This window comes from Capsicum annuum, chromosome 2, assembly GCF_002878395.1.
Source record: "Capsicum annuum cultivar UCD-10X-F1 chromosome 2, UCD10Xv1.1, whole genome shotgun sequence".
Lineage (NCBI taxonomy): Eukaryota > Viridiplantae > Streptophyta > Magnoliopsida > Solanales > Solanaceae > Capsicum > Capsicum annuum.
The window spans coordinates 120,893,176-120,915,462 of NC_061112.1; the positions used below are offsets into that span (position 1 = coordinate 120,893,176).

The window sequence follows — 22,287 nt, forward strand, 5'->3', positions numbered from 1 at the left end:
ATCAGCAAAAATCCACCAACCATGATCACATCACACATAATCACAACAATTCAATAAATCAAGATAAAGAAAAGAGAGCGGGTTAAGAGAATAGACCTCGATAAAACGTCTTTGTCGATAATAAAGAGAAATCCGAAGACCAAAATCCTAGAACGGGAACTTCAACGACGACCAACCTTCTCGGTAACCCGGGATTCTCAACCAGACAGATTTCAAACAGCAGTAAACCTCGATATGAGAATCGAATTCCGAATCTTGACACTACTTGGTCACATCAGAACCCCAAAACATGACATCGACAATGAATCCCACGATAAAAGAGAGAATGAGTTAAAGAAATGGACCTTCCGATAATCAATTCCGATTGATAATAATATTAAAGAAGCCCCGACTTTGGGATTCCTCAACGGCAAACCTCAGCAACACCACAATCCAACTCGGTATCAAGGTAATGCTGACAAAGCCAGTTTCAAAACCACTGGGACAACTCTCAATACAAAACCCGAACAACAAACACTGATGCGATTTAAACACGTAGACCTTAAAAAAACCAATATCAAAAATAAAATTCAAAAATAACCGAACCCAAGAACTCCAATACGCGACAAATCAAAGAACAGTGTAACCTAAGCTTCGGAAAGCTCAGGCGGTGGCACAAAAAATGAATCGAGGTAGATTTTGGCTACCTTTGTTGTTTACCGACTGGATTTTCCTGGAAATCAAAAGGAAATGACGAGAAGAGAGAGAGATTTTGGGATTGGAATGAGTAAACGACGAACCTAAGCTGATTTCGATGCAATTTCGCCAGAACATCTCGAAGAAACTGACCGGATCTCCCTCGATGATCTCTTCATTTTTTCATTTTACTCCCCTTGTGTGCCTGTGCGTATTCATCTCGGTCCTCTGTAAATCGACCTTCCAAAAATCATTGTGTGTGTGTGCTGATGGAAGCTTCTTAAAATTATTACTATGAGTGGTGATCGTATTGTCTAGAGGAAAGGAAGAAGAAGAAAAATCTTTTATGCCTGTCTCTATGTGCGTATGTCTCTTCCTTATTCCATGGAAAAAATGATTATATCATGGGTGTAGTGTGAAGGTTCGTACATTGTTTCTTTTCAAGTGAATTCTCTTGAATGGAATTGGGAGTATCCGTATGTGAATTGTATATATGGCTTGTATTGTTGTTCCCCTTTTTGCTTTGTGGACAAGAAAAGGAGAGGGTGGGGATCACGTGAGAGGGGGTGGTGGTGAGGTGGTTTGGTGAGTGGTGAGGTGTTGTTTTTTAATTGGAGGGGTAGGGATTAGGTGTCCATTTTTTATTGGATGGGTTGTTGAAATGTTAGAATGAGACAAAGTTTGTTATGACTTATTATTTTTAGATAAAAACAAAACAAAAATAAATAAATAAATAAATAAGTAAAAGATGGGGTGGTTATTTATTTCTTGGGGAAAAATTATAAAAATGGGGTTAAATTGTGTGATATCGGAACAGGAAATATTTTTGACGGGGCAAAATTACGTGTCTACACTTGGTCCACCTCTCAATGCCTCACGGAGTACAAGCAAGGTTACGACACTTGAGAAACAAAAGTAAAAAAAAATCGAGAGGCAAAACAATAAAGAGGGAGCGTGAGGACTATTCTTGTACATCTAACTTATTTGTTGTTTTGTAGGTAACTTCTTGGGCATAATAGAAACCATATTGGCCCTTTTTAATGCTTTGTCCCAAGACCTTGCTAGGGCAAATGTGGGTCTTGAAAAAATTGACTCGGATGTGGTAACTATGAGTGAGAGGTTGGATCAAATAGAGAGTCGAAGGAACTCCCGTGCTTTTACTCCTCAAACTTTACTTCCAATGACCAATCCTCCAAGACCACAACATAATGCCACAATCCAAGCTCCAAGTAAACCTCAAAACCAAGAACAAGATAGACCACTTCCCACGCAAGTTGATCAATTCCAACAAGGAGGACTTGGAAGCCAATTTTCTCCCATCCAAGCTCCACAACCGAAGCTCCACGTTACCAAATCGAGCCTCTCAACCAAAACTTCCCTTTCCCAAAACGGACACATCCAAGAAGAGGAACATGGTAGAGAGAGACACGAAGGATATGGAGTCTACGACGATGCTTATATGATAGAAGGAGACTTGAGTCGGATGAGATTGAAGGCTAATCTCAAGAGGGAGAGAAAGCCGAGGGTCAAAATAAAGATGTTGGATCTGAGACTTTTTGTCATTATGCTCTCGGGTTTGGCTAGCTTATGGACTATTTTTTGTGCATCTCTTGTGGGATGTTTTTAGCTCGTCTTTGATACATCCCTTGTTATTATTGAGCTATCAGGCTCTTCATGTTTTGCGGATTGTTTTGAGTGGTTTCTTTTGAAGTGGCCAATTGAACGAGATAAAGCCGTGACTTTGTGGGAAAATTCCTCTCAAGATGGAGAGAATGATACAAGAATAATCACAAATATGGTGCGCGTTGATCCCGAGACTCGGTGTGTGCAATTGAAGTGTAGAAGAGGCCCAAAACACACCAAAATCAGCCCATAACCTACACTTGATGGGCAGCCCACTCTTTGAAGGCCCTTTTGGTCATTTTAACTTATATCTTGTAATAGCTATACAAAGAAAAATGTAGGGTTTTATTTACTTAGTTTATGAATGAAGTTGTAATTCTTACAAGACAAACAAACACAAGTCCTCTTTCCTTGAGGCACCCAAAACCAAAATTAGGGCTTAGACAAGTGTAGAATCACTTGTGTTTGCATTTGCTTGGAAACATTGATGCTTGGGAGGTGGATTCCGATCTTTTGTCTTTGTAAGAGACAGTTTTATTGTTGTGTGTAGCGTTAAGGGTCCAAGAGTTACCATTCTTGGGTTCTTAACATTATACCTTCATGTGGTCTATCTATCTATCCTTTTTCTTTTGTAATCTTGTATCCATTTTGTATCTTGTATTGTGAAGCCGTTTTGTTGTTCTTCTTCTTCTTCTCATTGTTGTTTCATCTTGTGTTGTTAACTTAGTTTGTTGTTGGCTGCAAAAGGTGTCAAACACCTAGTTATATTGTCCTTCTTGTATTTTATTCTTGAATTCGAGAGTGGTCTTCAAAAGGGTCCTCGATTCTTTGAATTAGTGGACTATTTTTTTGGAGTGTGTTTGGACTGTTTTAAGTCAATTTCGTGTGTTCCTTGGTTTTCTTGTATCACACGAGCCCTCCGCTCCCTAGCCTTATCCAGCCTATACAACTTCTTATCTTCGCCTTTCTCTTCTAAAGCTGCATACAGGCGCTCAAAAGCTCCAGTCTTAGCTTTCATAACCGCTAACTTAGCCTCTCTCCTAGCTACCTTATACTCCTCCTTATTCGTCTATCTTTCCTCCTCATCCTTGCTCGCAACCAACTTAGCATAAGCCACTTTCTTATATTCCACCTTTCGCTTAACCTCTTCATTCCACCACCAGTCTCCCCGATGTTTGCCAGATTGACCTCTCGAGACACCCAACGCCTCTCTAGCGGTCTCCCTAATACAATTAACAGTTGTCTCCCATATACTATCCGCACCTCCTCTACTCTCCCAAGCCCTCCTACTCTTCAACTTCTCCTCTATTTCCAAAGCACTAGCCAAAGTCAAGCTACCCCACTTAATCCTGGATCGAGCCTTCACGCTTGTCTTCTTTTTGCCCTTATTGATAACCAAATCCATCACCAACAACCTATGCTTAGTCAAAAGATTCTCGCTAGGTATGCTTTACAGTCTTTACAAAGCGCTCTATCTCCTTTCCTAAGAAACAAAAAGTTTATATGAGTCTTGGCCATTGAACTAGGAAACGTCATAAGGTGTTCCTCCTTTTTCGGAAAGCCTGCATTTGCTATCCACAACCCAAAAGCCCTAGAAAAATCCAAAAGAGCAGCTCCTTCGTCATTCCGCTCCCCAAAACCAAAACCGCCATGCATTAGAAGCATGAAAAAGTGAAAAAGTTTTCTCTAATAAGTCCTCATCAGTGATGGTTTCTCCACATAATCTTAATATTGAACTTATTTTATGAATAACAGAATTATACTTAACTGCGATGTTAAAATCTTGAAACCGAAGGTGTATCTAGTCATATTTAGCTTTTGGTAATACCGTCAATTTTAGGTGGTGATATCGGTCCTTCAAGTTGTTCCATAATTCGAGAGGATCTTTCATAGTTAAATATTTAGTTTTTAACCCTTCGTGGAGGTAATGACGAAAAAAATCATAGTTTTTGCCTTATCTTGACTAGATGCGTTATTTTCTTGTTTAATAGTATCCCCAAGACTTCTAGCGTCAAGGTGAATTTCAGCATCAAGGACCCATGATAAATAATTCTTTTCGATAATATTCAATGCCACAAACTCAAGTTTCAATAAATTTGACATAGTGAAACCATCATAAAAAGATTAATAAGTTAGATATAATGTTATTTTCAAAATAAAATAATCATCTCAATTAAGTTTAAATAGAATCATATATTGTTAATAAATTACTATCAAAAGTTGGTTTTCTTTAGCAGTTTATATATTTTTTTGTGTTTAGAATCTGAAAATAAATAATTACATAATAAATACATGTCTTATAAGGGATCTTATGCTAATAACGTGTTGAGAATAAATACACTATAATAAACTAAAATGAAAAGGAAGGAGAGAGAGATGTATAGATGTAAAAATATGATTTTATTTTTCTTTTGGTGTATATTTACAATGTAGTATGAAATGTTTTTTATAGGCAATAGTATGTGTAATAAGTGTAGTATGTGAATGATATCCACAAAAGAAATAACTTCTTTACATGCTACAATAGTATGTGTAGTATAGTATGTGAACATCCACAAAATAACTTATTTACAATAAATTTGTAATAATAGTAGATATTATTTTTAAAAATAGTAGTGATCCAGTTTATTGAAATTTTATTTGATTGCTTTGATTAAAAGAAAGAGACCTCACGAGGTCGCTATTTATAATTTTTTAAAAATAATTCCCTAATGTTTAGGCTTTAACTTTTCTCGAAATTTATTTTCGACCTCATAAATGTCTATTTTTAAAAAAAAAATTTAGGCTATAATGTAATGACCTGAATTTTTGATGAAATTTGTGAAATATGTGTTTTTGTGTGATTTGACTATTTTATCCCTCCCATAGTTGCATTGTGATATTTTTGGAGTGTGGGAATGATTGACACAGTTCCTGATACATGTTGGTGTTATTTGTGTTATATGTGGGTTATGGTAGCTTCGAGAGTCTTATAGTTGACTTCAGTCAATATCTTTTGATCTGTGGAATAGATGACAGAACGGATTGCGCCAGTGATCCGAAACGTTGATTTTAGGGTGGTAACACAGTTAGTGTGATTTTATGGCCTTTAAATCTCATTTCGACTCTAGGTTTGAAAAATGTAATTTTAAATTTTGATATTCAGCTTTGTGAAAACGACGCATTTTCAAAAATATGATATTTCCATTGAGTTTAGAGTGTCGAATTTGATACGGTAGCATAGTTTGCTCGCTTTCATGAAATTCCAAATGAATTTCAAGGGACCTGCGGAGACTGAAATGCACCAAGTCCCTAGCTGGTGCATCACTCAGCTGGTGCACCTGTGATCACGAAGCTACTGACGCAATCGTGATTGGCCAGCAGGCGAATTGTTGCGATCGCGGGGATCAGATCAGGTGGGTCTGCTTTTTTTGTTCTTGAACATGTTAATTATGAAAAGTAGTAGTTTGACTCTTTTTTTTTTTTTTTTTTTTTTGAAAATTACGTAGGGTCTAAATAAAATATTGGACGACTTCTTATTTTCTACATTATGAGCTGGATTTTCAATGTTCTGTAAATTAAACTAATTTGGCTAAGTAATTCAAACTTTACATTCATCTAGGATAAGAATTTGTACAAACCTATAAGAGTCTAAGCTCAAGTCCCTTGAAATAAAGAACGTAAATACAAGAAAAATATAATTCCTCTAGAATAGTAATGTAAATTATAAGAGAAAGTACATCAAATTCTTCCGCAATTGTCAGCAAATTTTACTTAATTTTACTTTAGATCCTAAACTAATTGGATAATTATATTTCCCTTAACAATTTTTAAGTAAATTAATTTCAACCCTAAACACACAATACCACTCTCACCATGGAAAGTGCAATACACACGCTCACACGTCAGCGCCACATAAGAAAAGTATTTTTAAAAAATAATTATTTCATATATAACTTAAGACAAATATACACATATATAATTTATATATAAATTTTTTAAAAAAATATTTTATTCTTCAAACAACCCCCCCCCCCTCCTTCATCTGCAATCCACTCACCCCAAGGTGTTTTCTTCTTTAAACCTCCCACCGGTCAACCCCTCATCTACGACCGCCCCACCCACCCCCTAACATGTTTTCTTCTTCAACCTTCCCCCTCCCACTCCCTTCCCCTCATCATCAACCGCACCCCCACCCTCAATTAAAAAAAAAAATGCACACCCACCCCCAATTAAAAAAAAAAAAAAAACTCCGATTTCACTCCATTTTCTTTCTACATCAATTTTATTTTCATCACACACACCATTTTTTTTTTCATCTACATCATTTTCATCAAAGAGGTGAAGAATAGATGAAGCTTCGATTCAATTGACGTTTTGATACTCAAAATCAAAAGGCAATTCAAAATTAACAGTAAAGCTTGGTCTTTTTCATTTACAAGTTTTTCTTCTTTTTGCTTATTTTTCTTGGATTTTTGGATTTTTAAGGTATTGGAAGTGAAAGAAAATAGAGGGTTGAAAATATCATCTTCTCTGTTTAGAATGGAACATATTTGTTAAGAATAAGGATGGTGGAATATTGGGGATTTTGAAGAAGATAGTACCATGTGCTTCACTGGTTGTACCTCACCATAAAAGGAGCTTCATCATTCTCCCACAAAATAAAGTGAATCCTTTTTTTAAAAAAAAAAATTCATGCGTTTCTCTTTTTTTTTTTTGTCACGTCAGCCGTAAGGTTAGTAAATTAATTCACTTAAAAGTTGTTAAAGGAGATATATAATTGCTCAATTAATTTAGGGTCTAAAGTAAATTTTACTGACAAATTGAGGAAGGATTTGATGTATTTTTCAAACTATAAACACTACATCTCATTATTAAAAAAGAATATCAATAAGGAAAATTATTGACAAGCTAGAGTATTACTTAAAAGTGTGTATGTATCAATGTTCCTTTTTATGTTAAATATCAAATCACAATGAACATCGTGGATATTTTTTAAAAAATCTAACACCATATCTAATATCAACAGCCTAACTGTCTAAGGCCATTATCTTATGTCTCGAAACAAATTGCAGTGCCAATTCACCCTGTTAATTCCTTACAAGTAAGTGTGTTCATAGAAAAAAACATCAAAAACTCAATCAAAATCAACTAAAAAGAACGACACTATATATATATATATATATATATATATATATTGAACTGATAGACTGCAAGCATATGAAATAAAACATATTCATCCAAAAAAGAGTGCATAATAGTATATACAACATGGGATGTGGAAAAGTTGTGATCGTTATGAAGTATGTCACACTACATATATATAATCTTACAAATTTACCTTCATTTAATGAGAGAAACTTCAGAGAGCTCCACTAATTGACCCTTTTTTGTAGCTTTGTCCTTTAAATCATCAAGGTAATGCTGATACATATATGACACAAAACCCCAAATTGCCAATAACATTGACATCACTTTGATACCAGTCAACTTGTCATTAAGAAATATCACAGCCAAAATAGGAGCCAAAGGCAAACCTAAAATACTAATCACATTTGAAAATAATGAAGATACTTTGAAAATTAAACCTATTGCACCAACTGTAAAAACTTGCCAACAAATAGCTGTCCCAATTAAATTTAAAACATATAGAATTTTCCCTAATTTATACTCGTTCATTTCTTTGTCCAATTTTTTCCACTCTCCGCTAGCGAAAAGCCCTATTAATATTGCCATAGTTGCAGTTATCGACTGGTAAACTGACATTTCTATAATTAAACGAGAACTCTCCCTCTTAAAGATTTTCTGAAGCGCGAGTTGTGTAATACAGAGCATCAACGCGCCGCCAGCAGATGCAGCTATGGTGGACAAAAATCCAAATATATATTTTCGTCTAGACGTTTTATTTGAATGTTCTCCAGAATCATCGTTATGGAAGACGAGGAGAGAAGAGGATACAGTGAGAATTACTAATGAGTTGACTATGTAAGGAGTGAATTTTTGTTTATTTAGGAAGTAAGAAAAAAGGGCATTGAATCCTAATTGACTAGCACAAATAAGTGAATAAGTAGTGACAGGGAGATATTGTAGACCTATTGTATATAACATACAATCTCCAGCTATGAATAGACCTAGCAAACTGTAAAGTGAAGCAACTATTAGGACAGATGGTTTTTTAAATTCAGTATTTTTATTATTAGTTTTTGTTGATGTGATTAAGAGGAAAGGGATGAGAATTGGGAAGCCTATAGTTTGTACTAATGTGGCTAACCATTTGCTATTTCCTCCTTTTTCAAAATATAATCTGCCTAAGAGTGTACCTATAGATTGGCTACATAGAACAAATATTGAATAAGTGACTATTTGGATCCACCATTTGTATTGTACCAAAGTTGGAGCTTTTAATTCAGTCCCAATGTTCTCAGAGGTGATTTCTTCTCCTTTAGCTTGGTCACCTGTTGCAATAATAAATTACCAAGAAAATTACTATCAATTTTAGTATTTTGTGCATGTGGTTACTTTAATGTATGGTGTAACTCTATCAAACATTGTCTATCATAATACTAGTAAACCTTCAAATTTTTTATTTACCACACCAAAGTTATTGAACTTTACCCTCTTATACGTTGATAACAGTGAAGTTGCAAAATTTATCACATACCCTTTATACTCCTTTCGCCTGAAAATAAGTGACACAAAAATAATTGTTTCAAAATAGTGTCATCTTAGGCATTCAAGATAAAAATTTATATGTTTTTTCAATTGTACCCTTAAACTCTATTTTCTTAATTTTTTACTTCCTTTAATTCAAAATAAATGATTTTTTTATCTCAATATATACACACATACTAAGAATAAGAAACTAAGACATAAATTGTACTTTACTTTTCATGTTTACTCTTTTAGATATTATTAAACTACTCTTAAAATTTCAGTCACATTAAAATAAAGTCAATAAAGTATCTTGAAACTAATAACCTAGAGAGTGTAAATGAAGAGTAAAATTGAAAGAAATAACAAACATATCTTTTGAAGAATGGACAATTCAATTAGTTTGGAATGGACAATTCAATTAGTTTGGACATTGAAAATAACTCAAAAATTCATTTATTTTGAATTAGACAGAGTAATTCTCAAGAAACATTTATTACCCATTTTTACTATAAGAACAAACGAAGGTAAACTATAAAGAAACATGAGCTAAACGTGTTATATTTTGCACTTTTTTTTTTTTTAGGTAAGTCCATACTTTTGCTCTTTGAACAGCCATGAAAAATCTTTTTTACCCCAACCTATCGCAGCAAGTTATAAGGTACTCTCTCCATTTCATAATAAATGAATTGTTGAATTTTGATACACAAATTAAAAAAATATTAAAGATATAAATTTAACACAACTTTTTATTTTTATCCAAAAAAAGAAAAACTGACCTTGTAATATTTTTTTAAAAGTTAATTGATTGTCAAATCGTAAGGATAAATTTAAAAAAAAAAACTCAATGATTCACTTATTTTGAAAACATTAATAAATACTCCAACACTTTACTTATTCTGAAACGGAAAGAGTATTAGATATATATGTACATATAATACAATCATAGAGAATGGATAAATAGAAAAGAAGCTCTTACCTTGTACTTGTGATTGCACTATTGCTGGAGAATCCCCCATCTCATAAGCTAAGAGAGGAAATATTATTAGTAATAATTTTAGAAGAAACCTGTTGATTTAATTTGTCTTCGAAGCTAAACGATGGTACAAAAATAAGTGGTTCTTTAATTTGATTGAAATAGCCAGTGGCTTTATTTGCAATTGGCAACTTTTCTACACTAATTGATAGGATATATACAGCAATGAATAGGAAAGAGAACATTTAGTACCAGTAGTAATTATTTTGGGCTGGCCAAATTATGACAGATCAATCAAAGTCTTTCTCAAATTAGTGAATTGCCTCGTTTCACGGTCCATGTCCATCCAACTGAGGATAAGATCAATCAAAATCAAAGTTCCATTTGTTCCGCTCTATATTAATTGACTCCTATAAACTTGATAAATTCATTAATTATGTGTATACACACTTTATTTAGTTATTTATCAAATTAATCTTATTAATTGTACTTTAAAAATATAAATTTGAATATATACACTTTATTTATTCATTTAATAATAAAAGTAATATTAAAAAAATATAATAAAATCCTCTTAATTTCATTAACGAGGCAATTAAATTGAAACAAATACTTTTAAAAAAAAAATCAACTAAAACGAAACGAAGAAAGTATATTGTTGTGCTATAAATATACAATGTCATTCTCTATTCATAGTATTCCTTTGTCCACTCTTACTTGTTTACTTTATCATAACAGTTACATATTTAGTATAATTTTATTAGTAAAATTTGAATAAGTGATGTATACACAACTTGATTAATTAGAATAAAGATATTTGAGACAAGTTGAGAGTCATTATGGTGATTATGATGAGGGAAGTGATGTTAAAATGATGTGAACGCGTAAAGAAAAAATGCGCAGATATCCTAATAAGGATGTATGTGTGAAATATAGTGGATATGAGCATAGGTAGAAGCTATCATGATCGAGATAATACATCGAAACTCCCTCAAATTTGTCGCCAAAACTTATTTTAGACCTTAAACTAATCGGACAATTATATACCCCCTTAACAATTTTCAAGTGAATTAATTTCCACCCAAATTGCTGACGTGGCAAATTAAAAAAAAACAGCAAGTGAATGACCTAAAAAACGTAAAAAAAAATGTGGGGTCCACCTTTTAAATTTTACAAATTTTCTTTATATATATATATATATATATATATATATATATAACAAAAAACATCTTCATCACTTCTTCATCTTCTTCACTTCTTCACTTCTTCATCTTCTTCAACCCCCCCCCCCCAACCACATTGTTATGGTCGAGACTTTCTAACTGAAGGAGTTAGAATTGAAGGTTGAAATAATATTTTAATGGAAGAAAAATCTTAAATTGATGTCTTTATGATTGTTAATTCTTTGGTGGTGTTAATGGAGAAAATGAAAAAAAATGGAGGAGGAGACATTTTCGTGGCATGAGTGGGGTTGGAAGGGGAGAAATTATGATGTTAATGGGGGAAAATATTTTTTTGGTGATGATGTAGAACTAATAATGCTGCCTCTTCCGTATATGAAGAGTAATTTAAAGAGAAATGTAATTGTATTTGTGAAAATGCAGGGGGTGGTGTAGTAATTTGTAAAATAGAAGGTGGTCCTCATCTCCAGCGACAATAGTGATGGTAGAAGGAAGTGTTGTGAATTGAGATGTTTTGAGAATTTAGGGATGCTGAAGTATTTGGTGAAATGGAGATTGGACCATCCTTCTCAGTGGCGGCATCAACGACGGCGACGGTGTTGATGGTAGTGGTGATCGGAGAAGTTGAAGAAGATAGGCTATGGATGGGGAGGGTGAACTGGCATGAAGTGGGGTTTATTTTCCTTTTTTTTTTTTACTAAATTATTAAATAACATTTTTTTAAAATTATAATGTGGCGATGACATGGCGTTGATATAGTGTTGATGTGGGCGCGAGTGCAACGCGCTCTCTCTTGTGAGACTGGCAGTATAATTTTGAAAGTTCTTAAGGGAGGTAAATAATTGTCCGATTAGTTTAGGATCTAAAGTAAGTTTTGGCGACAAGTTTGAGGGTGTTTCGATGTATTATCTGACATAACTTTACTTTATCGAAGCCTTGACCTTAAATAAGAGAGTGTGCATGAGATCAGAAATTAAGATAAACATATGCGTTTAGACTAAAAAAATTAAATTTCTTGAAATATATTTTATTTAATTGTCTAATATTCGATCACAGAATATAGAGAGGCCAGTAATTCAACCAACTTTCTTGAGAAAATTGAAGGAAAGGTGTCTTTTAAGTCTTGAATGAAGGATTGATGACATTGACCAACTTAAAGGGTCAAACATAATTAAAAAAACTTGATTAGGTTAATTGTGAACTTGATTAATATTTTTCAAATTTTTTAATCTTTTCAAAAATATAAAATTAACCCACATCCACAAAACTTTCCTCTCTCTACAAATCAATCTCTCTTCTCTCTTTCTCTCAATAGTTTCTCTCTCTAACTTCTCCCGACCAACAACTTTCCAAATTTTTCCCTTCAATCTTGTGCAACTTCAACCTCTGGCAAAAAATAGTTTTGAGTTCTTGTCCGTTCCTTTTTTACTTTCAACCGTCAGTCGACGTGACAACATTCTTCGACGACAACAACTTTGAGTTCTTCATTGTTTCTTTTCGATTTTCACAGGTAAAAATTAGGGCTTTTAAGTTATGACAAAAACGAGGAACTTGATTTGTTGGTGTTTGTTATTTTTTTATTTTTTTTGTAATTTTTTTGATGTGTGGTATTTTTTAGTTGAATTACTCATCTGGATGTATCTGCTACTACTGTTTTTTAACAATGAAGAAAACATGTAACGTGAATCCAACTGATAGTAATCTGTTGCAACATAAATGACTAATCTGTTACAACATATATGACTAATTTGTTGCTACAAATGAGTAATTTGTTACAACATATATGACTAATCTGTTGCAACACATATTACTAATTTATTACAATAGATGAGTAATCTGTTGCAACATATATGACTAATTTGTTGCAACAAATAAGTAATCTGTTGCAATACTCATCTCTTGGATGCGTTTTATAGTGTTGTAACATGAATCCAATATATGGGTCATCTGTTGCAACATATTATTCATATATTGCAACAGATTACTCACTTGTTGTAATAAATGACTCATATGTTGGATTCATGTTGCAGGTTCTATCCATTGTACCAATAGCAGATACACCAAATTAGAAATTCAATACAAAATCATAATTTTACTTACAAAATAAGCTATGAAGTAATGTCCAAGTGATATACGAACAAAATTTGTCCTAAAAAAATTTCAAAAATTTCAACAGGGGCACAACGAATAAGTAAAACACATGAAAAATTTCATGAAACAGGTAAAGAAGACAAAAATAATATATCATACATCAAATGCAAAAGGATCAAGGGGACAAACATTTGAGTTCTCCTAAAAACGTTTAAGTTCCCTAGTATTTTAATTGCTTTCTAATAGTTGACCCATCTGTTACAACCGATTTTCTATTTGTTTGATAATTTCCAACAGATGAATCATCTGATGCAACATGTTAGACATCTGTTGATTCAAATTAAGCAATTATTAGTAATAACTAAGTTAATTTAGCTAAAATTAAAGACGTCTCTACGATAATGGGACAAACATTTGTGTTCTCCTAAAAATATTTGAGTTTCCTAGTATTTTAATTATTTTCCAATAGATTAACTATTTGTTGCAACAAGTTAGTCATCTATTGTAACAGATGTTTATAACAGGTTAGTCATTTGTTTATTCAAATTAAGCAATTATTAATAATAACTAAATTAATTTAATTAAAATTGAAGATAAGTCTTTAATACAAGACCTTAGACAAGGGGACAAATGTTTGAGTTCTCCTAAAAATAATTGAGCTTTAGTATTTTAAATTATTTTTCAACATATATCTTGTCTATTTAATAATTTCCGATAAATGAGTCATATGTTGCAATAATTTAGTCATTTATTACAACAGATGCTTATATTTGTTTGATAATTTTCAATAGATGAGTTAGCTATTGCAATAGGTTAGTCATATGTTGCAACAGATGTCTATATCTATTTTGTCATTTTCAACAAATGTCTTTAACTGTTTGGTCTTTTCCAACAGATTACTCATCTATTGCAACATGTTATTCATCTATAAGCTATTATTAGTAATAACTAATTGATTTAACTAAAATAAAATATGAATTAATAAGTTCAATTACAGTTTCAATTAATCTCATGGCAATTACACGATAAGCTAAGTATGTTCGTCCTGAGTAGAGTGATCAATTGACCAATTTTATTTGAAATGATTCAAACTAATCCATCATTAGAAATAACTATATTGATTTAACTAAAATTAAAGATGAATTAGTAAGTTCAATTGCAATTTCAATTAATCTCATGGTAAAAATGGTTTCAGATTGAGTAGGACTAAGACGGAGTATTTGGAGTGCAAGTTTAGTGACTCGAGGCAAGAGGAAGAGGCGGTGGTGAAGTTGGACTCTCAGGTAGTTTGCAAGAGGAATAGTTTTAAGTATCTTGGGTCTACGATCTAGGAAAATGAAGAGATAGATGAGGATGTCTCGCACCGTATTAGGGCAGGTTAGATGAAATGGAGGCTCGCTTTAGGGATTTTATGCGATAAGAAGGTTCCTCCTAAGCTTAAAGGCAAATTCTATAGAATTGCAGTCCGGCTGGCTATGTTGTACGGAGCAGAGTGTTGGCCATTTAAGACTTCCCATATCCAAAAGTTGAAGATGACGGAAATGAGGATGTTGCGTGGAATGTGTGGTCTTACAAAGACTGACAGAGTTAGGAATGAGATTATTCGGGAGAAGGTGGGAGTGGTATCGGTGGAGGAAAAAATACGAAAAGTGAGGTTGAGATGGTTTGTTCATGTAATGAGGAGGGGCACGGATGCCCCAGTTCGTAGGTGTGAGAGATTAGCATTAGATGGTTTCAAGCGGAGTAGGGGTAGACCAAAGAAATACTGGAGAGAAGTGTTTAGACATGACATGGAGCAGTTACGTCTCACTGAGGACATGATCCTGGATAGAAAGGTTTGGAGGAAAAACACTAGGATAGAAGGATAAGGTGGGTGGATGAATCGTAGTCCGTAGTTAGGAGGGTTTTGGTGTCTTTTGTTTGGTATTGTACATTACTTTTGTGGATGTTGTATCTATGTTAGTTTTATCATGTTTCATGCTTTGAATACTTTTGTATATTGTCTTGTGTCTTGAGCCGGGGGTCTATCGAAAATAGCCTCTCTACTTCTTTAGAGGTAGTGGTATGGACTGCGTATATTCTACCTTCCCCAGACCCCACTAGGTGGGAATATACTGGGTTTGTTGGTGGTGCTGGTGGTGGTAAAAATGGTGTATTGATAAATGATGATTTTTTATTATTTCTATTGAATAAATCTTGCTATTGATTTGTTTTTCAACAAATAAACAATCTGTTGCAACAAATGAATAATCTATTGCAACAGATGAACCATATGTTGCAAAAATGAATCAATTACTCTAACAGATGAGTCATATGTTGCAACAAAAGGGTCATTTGTTGTAACAGATGGACCATATGTTGCAACAAATAGATCATCTGTTGGAAGAACTCAAGGGTCATGACTTTTCGATCATTTAATTTAAAAAATGATTCGTAAATAAATAATATGAAAAAATATGATAAACACAATTTTGTAGCTATTTAATTTAAATAAATAAAATACCAAAAGGATGAAAAGTTTTGACTTTTCACCTTTTTTGTATTTAAATCTATTTTTTTAATTTGAATAATCAAAAAGTCACCAAGTTCGATTTAATTAAGAGACATAATTATTAAAAAAGAGGTGAACGGTCGTGATTTTTTGCCTAACACACTACACTACACACTCATTCAATCTTTTATAAATAGGTTTCCTCAGCTCTATCTCTTGCATCTTGTCTTGCATAAAACCATCATTATACCTTCAATCACTTCTCTTTCAAAAATAAATTTCTTGTTCGTCCGTTGAGGTATGTTTTATTTTTTTGTTCTAATATGAAAATTATTAACATGCATTTATTTTCTAGTTAAGTTTCACATTTTTTTTGTCAAACAACCAGTTGGTACAATATGTGGTTTAGTGTTTTAAGTTATTTGTTCATGCATGTTCTAGATATGACTGATCTGATTTGGTACATGGCTATTCTGTTTGACACCGTGTAGGAACTTGAAAGGCTGGTTCATGAACTCGAGTGAGAGTTGGATGCCGCGTCAGCAAGGGTGCTTCGTGGGATTCGAAGTCTGAGGGGTTTGCTGTCCAATGGATTTCCGATTGACAATAATCATAATAATAATAATAATAATTAGGTTATATATTTTTTTACCATTTGTAATTTCTTTTATTGGATCTACCTAATGTTATAAATATTTTTTATGTAATGAATGAGAAAATCTTTATTTGATCGACTGAGTTTATTTTTATTTTTTTCATTCTGCCTATTTTTTTAAGATGTTGAGAGGTGTAGGTTTTTTTATCATTTGGGAGTGGAAAGAGTCAATTACAAGAAAGAAAGTGTTTGGTTGAGAGCAAGATCATAGACTAAAATTAAATAACAACACAAGATTATTTACTATTACAACAAAATTAAAGATAGATTGATAACAAATGGCCCATCTATTGCAATAGATGGGTAATCTATTAGAAATAACCAAGTAGATAAAGACATCTATTGCAACAGATTGATCATCTATCGCAATAAATTAGTAATATGTTGAAAATGACCAGACAGATAAAGACATTTGTTGCAACAGATTAGTCATCTATTACAATAAATTAGTAATCTGTTGGAAATGACCAACAGATAAAAACATTTGTTACAACAGATGACCAATCTATTGCATCATATGTGTATATCTATTTGATAATTTTTGACAGATGACTTATCTTTTGCAACAGGTTATATCTTTGCAATAGGTTATACACTTAAATGATCATGTAACTACTATGGGATTAATTAAAATTGTAATTATTAAACCAATTTAGCTATTACTAATAATGGCATAATTTGAACCATTTCAAATAAAATTAGTCAATTGATCACTCTACTCAAAACGAAAACACTAAGATGATCGTGTAATTAATATGAGAATAATTGAAATCGTAATTGAACTTATCAATTCATCTTTAATTTTAGTTAAATCAATGTTGTTATTACTAATAATGTCTTAATTTGAATCATTTCAAATAAAATTGGTCAATTAACACTTTACTCAAGACGAATACACTTAGATGATCATGTAATTACTATGAGATTAATTGAAATCATAATTAAATTATCAATTCATCTTTAATTTTAGTTAAATTAATTTGGTTATTACTAATAATTGCTTAATTTTAATTATTTCAAATCAAATTGGTCAATTGATCATTCTACTTAATACGAAACACTTAGTTGATCATGTAATTACTATAAAATTAATTGAAATTGTAAGTGAACTTACTAATTCATCTTTAATTTTAGTCAAATCAATATATTTATTTCTAATTGTGTCTTGGTTTGAATCATTTCAAATAAAATTGACCAATTGATCACTCTACTCAGGATGAACACACTTAGTTGATCGTGTAATTACCATGAGATTAATTGAAATAATAATTAAATTTATTAATACTAGTTAAATCAATTTAGTTATTACTAATATAATGGCTTAATATGAATCAATAGATGACTAAGATGTTGAAAAAGATGAGTAATCTGTTGAAAATGATCAAACAGATAAAGACATCTGTTGCGACAGATTAGTCCTCTATTGTAACAAATTAGTAATCTGTTGAAAATAACAAACAGATAAAATCATATGTTGCAACAGATTGGTCATCTATTGGAAATGACCAATAGATAAAGATATTTGTTACAACAGATGACAAATCTATTGCAACATATGTGTATATCTATTTGATAATATTCAATAGATGACTCATCTGTTGATAGGTTATACACTTAAATGATCATGTAATTACTATAAGATTAATTAAAATTGTAATTATTAAATCAATTTATCTATTACTAATAATGGCTTAATTTGAATCATTTCAAATAAAATTAGTCATTTGATCACTCTACTCAGAACGAACATACTAAGATGATCGTGTAATTAATATGAGAATAATTGAAATCGTAATTGAACTTATCAATTCATCTTTAATTAGTTAAATCAATGTATTTATTACTAATAATATCTTAATTTGGATCATTTCAAATAAAATTGGTCAACTAACACTTTACTCAAGACGAATATACTTAGATGATCATGTAATTACTATGACATTAATTGAAATCGTAATTAAAATTATCAATTCATATTTAATTTTAGTTAAAGTAATTTAATTATCACTAATAATTGCTTGATTTTAATTATTTCAAATAAAATTGAACAATTGATCATTCTACGTAAGACGAAACACTTAGTTGATCATGTAATTACTATAAAATTAATTGAAATTGTAAGTCAACTTGCTAGTTCATTTTTAATTTTAGTTAAATTAGTACAGTTATTTCTAATTATGGTTTGGTTTTAATCATTTCAAATAAAATCGGTCAATTGATCACTCTATTCAGGACGAACACACTTTGTTGACAGTGTAATTACCATGAGATTAATTGAAACTGTAATTGAGCTTATTAATTCATGTTTAATTCTAGTTAAATAAATTTAGTTATTACTAATATAATGACTTAATATGAATCAATAGATGACTAACATATTGCAAAAGATGAGTAATCTGTTGAAAATGACTAAACAGATAAAGACATCTGTTGGAAATAACCAAAAAAATATAGACATATGTTGCAACAGATGACTAACCTGTTGTAATAAATAACTCATTTATTAAAAATTATCAAACAAATATAGACATCTGTTGCAACAGATGACTAAGTTGTTGTAACAAATGACTCATCTGTTGAAAATTATCAAACATATAGGATATATGTTGGAAAATAATTTAAAATACTAAAGCTCAAATGTTTTTAAGAGAACTCAAATGTTTGTCCCCTTGTCTAAGGTCTTGTCTTTAATTTTAGTTAAATCAATTTAGTTATTACTAATAATTGCTTAATTTGAATCATTTTAAATAAAATTTATCAATTGATCATTCTATTAAGGATGAATACATTAATTGAAATTGTAAGTGGACTTATCAATTCATCTTTAATTTAGTCAAAATCAATTTAGTTATTACTAATAATGACTTAATTTAAATCATTTCAAATAAAATTGGTCGATTGATCACTCTCCTCAAGACAAATATACATAGTTGATCATGTAAATATTATGATATTAATTGAAATTATAAGTGAAATTATCAATTCATTTTTAATTTTAGTTATATCAATTTAGTTATTACGAATAATGACTTAATTTGATTCATTTCAAATAAAATTGGCCAATTGATCACTCTACACATGACGAATACACTTAGTTGATCATTTAATTACTATGAGATTAATTGAAATTGTAAGTTTATCTTTAATTTTAGTTAAATCAATTTAGTTATTACTAATAATGACTTAATTTGAATTATTTCAAATAAAATTGGTCGATTGATCACTCTACTCGAGACGAATACACTTAGTTAATCATGTAATTACGATGATATTAATTGAAATTGTAAGTGAACTCATTAATTCATGTTTAATTTTAGTTAAATAAACATAGTTATTACTAATAATGGCTTAATTTGAATCATTTAAAATAAAATTGGTCAATTATTTATTCTACTAAGGATAAAACACTTAATTGATCATGTAATTACTGAGATTAATTGAAATCGTAATTGAACTTACTAATTCATCTTCAATTTTAGTTAAATCAATAAATTTATTTCTAATAATGGTTTAATTTGAATTATTTCACATAAAATTGGTCAATTAATCATTCTACTCAGTACGAAATACTTAATTGATCATGTAATTACTATGAGATTAATTGAAATTATAATTGAACTTACTAATTCATTTTTACTTTTAGTTAAATCAATATAGTTATTTCTAGTGATGACTTAGTTTGAATCATTTCAAATAAAATTGGTCAATTGATCACTCTACTCAGGACGAATATACTTATTTGATCGTGTAATTACTATGAGATTAATTGGAACTGTAATTGAACTTATTAAGTCATATTTTATTTTAGTAATCAATTTAGTTATTACTAATAATGACTTAATGTGAATCAATAGATGACTAACATGTTACAACAGATGAGTAATCTGTTGGAAATGACCAAACAAATTAAAACATCTGTTGCATCAAATAACTCACTTGTTGCAACAACTAATTCATCTATTGAAAATTATCAAACAGATATAGTCATCTGTTGAATTCATCTATTGAGAATTATCAAACAGATATAGACATCTATTGCAACAGATGACTAAGTTGTTGCAACATATGACTCATCTGTTGGAAATTACTAAATAGACAAAATATGTGTTGAAAAGCAATTTAAAATACTAAAGCTCAAATGTTTTTTAGGAGAACTCAAATGCTTTCCCCCTTATTTAAGGTCTTGTCTTCAATTTTAGTTAAACCAATTTAATTATCATTAATAATTGCTTAATTTGAATCAACAAATGACTAACCTGTTATAAGCATTTATTGCAACAGATGACTAACTTGTTGCAACAAATAGGTGATCTATTGGAAAATAATTAAAATACTAGGGAACTCAAACATTTTTAGGAGAACTCAAATGTTTGTCCCATTGTCTTAAAGACTTTTCTTTAATTTTAGCTAAATCAATTTAGTTATTACTAATAATTGCTTAATTTGAATCAACATATGACTAACATGTTGCAACAAATGATTCATCTGTTGGAAATTATCAAACAGATAGAAAATCTGTTATAATAAATGGGTCATCCATTAAAAAGCAATTAAAATACTAGGGAACTTAAATGTTTTTAGCAGAACTCAAACGTTTGTCCCCTTGATCCTTTTTCATTTGATGTATGATACACTATTTTTGTCTTCTTTACTTGTTTCATGAAATTTTTCATGTGTTTCACTTATTCGTTGTGCCCTTGTTGAAATTCTTCAATTTTTTAGGTCAAATTTTGTTCATATATTACTTGGACATTATTTCATACGTGATTTTGTAAGTATAATTATGATTTTTGTTGAATTTCTTATTTGGTATATCTGCTACTGCTACAATGGATAGAACCTGCAACATGAATCCAACATATGAGTCATTTATTACAACAAGTGAGTAATCTGTTGCAACATATGACTAATCTGTTGCAACAGATGACCCATATGTTGGATTTATGTTGCAACACTATAATACGAATCCAACATATGAGTAATCAATTGCAACAGATTAGTTATATATGTTGCAACAGATTACTCATTTGTGCAACAGATTACTCATCTATTGGATTCACGTTACAGGTTTTATCTATTATTGAAAAAACAGCAGTAGCAGATACACCCAGATGAGAAATTAAACTAAAAATTATAATTTTACTTACTAAAATCACCTATAAGTAATTTTCAAGTGATGTACGAATAAAATTTGACCTAAAAAAATTGATCAAGTAGCAATAGTAGCGGTAACAAAAATGTTCAACAACAAGAAGATGATGATGATGAACAAGAAGAGATGATAATGAAGAACAAGATGATAATAATGAATAATAAGATGATGGATAAAACAATAACAACAATGAACAACAAAAATCACGAAGAGAGAGAAAACTCCAATAAATGAAAAGAGAAAGAAACGTGTTTTTTTTCCTTTATTTCTAGTTATATTAGGTTTTACATTGGATCAAAGTATAAATTAAAATACTTGTGAGTTATTTTCAAACTTTTCTTACTTTCTTAATCCTTAATAAAGCAATTGTCATATCCACTCAATTATTAAGACTTGTGTCACTCACACCTCATTTTAAAACTCTTTTGTCACCTAGAGCCCAAAGCCCCAACTTTCTTGAACTCTTTTCTTGAGGAGTTTTTAACTCTTACCTTATCAAATTATAGCACTTTGAAGAGTAAAGCACTTGGTAGACCCAAATATTACTCTTTTGATTATTTAGTTGGGAGTTATGCTTTGCCAAATTTGTGTAATTAAGCAAAATAATAGTTTTGTATTCAAGAGATTAAGATTCAATCCCACTCTTTGTACCGGTTGTCTCCATTGATGATATATAATCCATGCGAGGGAAGCTTTTTATTGAAATAAAAATACCTCATCTTCGGTTGATCAAAATATTTCAAAAATATTTTCTTTTGAAAATTAGCTCTTTGAAAATAGGGGGAAAAATCATACTTAATTTCCTAGTAAAGG

The 22,287-nt window shown here is 31.1% G+C and overlaps 1 protein-coding gene across 2 annotated transcripts; it reads right to left on the minus strand.

Moving 5' to 3' along the window:
* Positions 1 to 7,498: 7,498 nt before the first annotated feature.
* LOC107859136 (probable purine permease 10) lies at positions 7,499 to 10,179 on the minus strand. 2 transcript variants are annotated; one of them, XM_016704043.2, is made up of 3 exons: positions 9,908 to 10,179; positions 8,939 to 8,956; positions 7,499 to 8,732 (listed from the first exon to the last, which is right to left on the minus strand). In XM_016704043.2, exons 1-3 carry the CDS (start codon positions 9,945 to 9,947, stop codon positions 7,621 to 7,623), a joined length of 1,170 nt encoding a protein of 389 aa, XP_016559529.1. In that variant the 5' UTR covers positions 9,948 to 10,179; the 3' UTR covers positions 7,499 to 7,620. The 2 variants fall into 2 exon arrangements, with proteins under 2 accessions (XP_016559529.1, XP_016559530.1); XM_016704044.2 differs by lacking the exon at positions 8,939 to 8,956 and having other exon boundaries at positions 9,908 to 10,178.
* Positions 10,180 to 22,287: the final 12,108 nt, after the last annotated feature.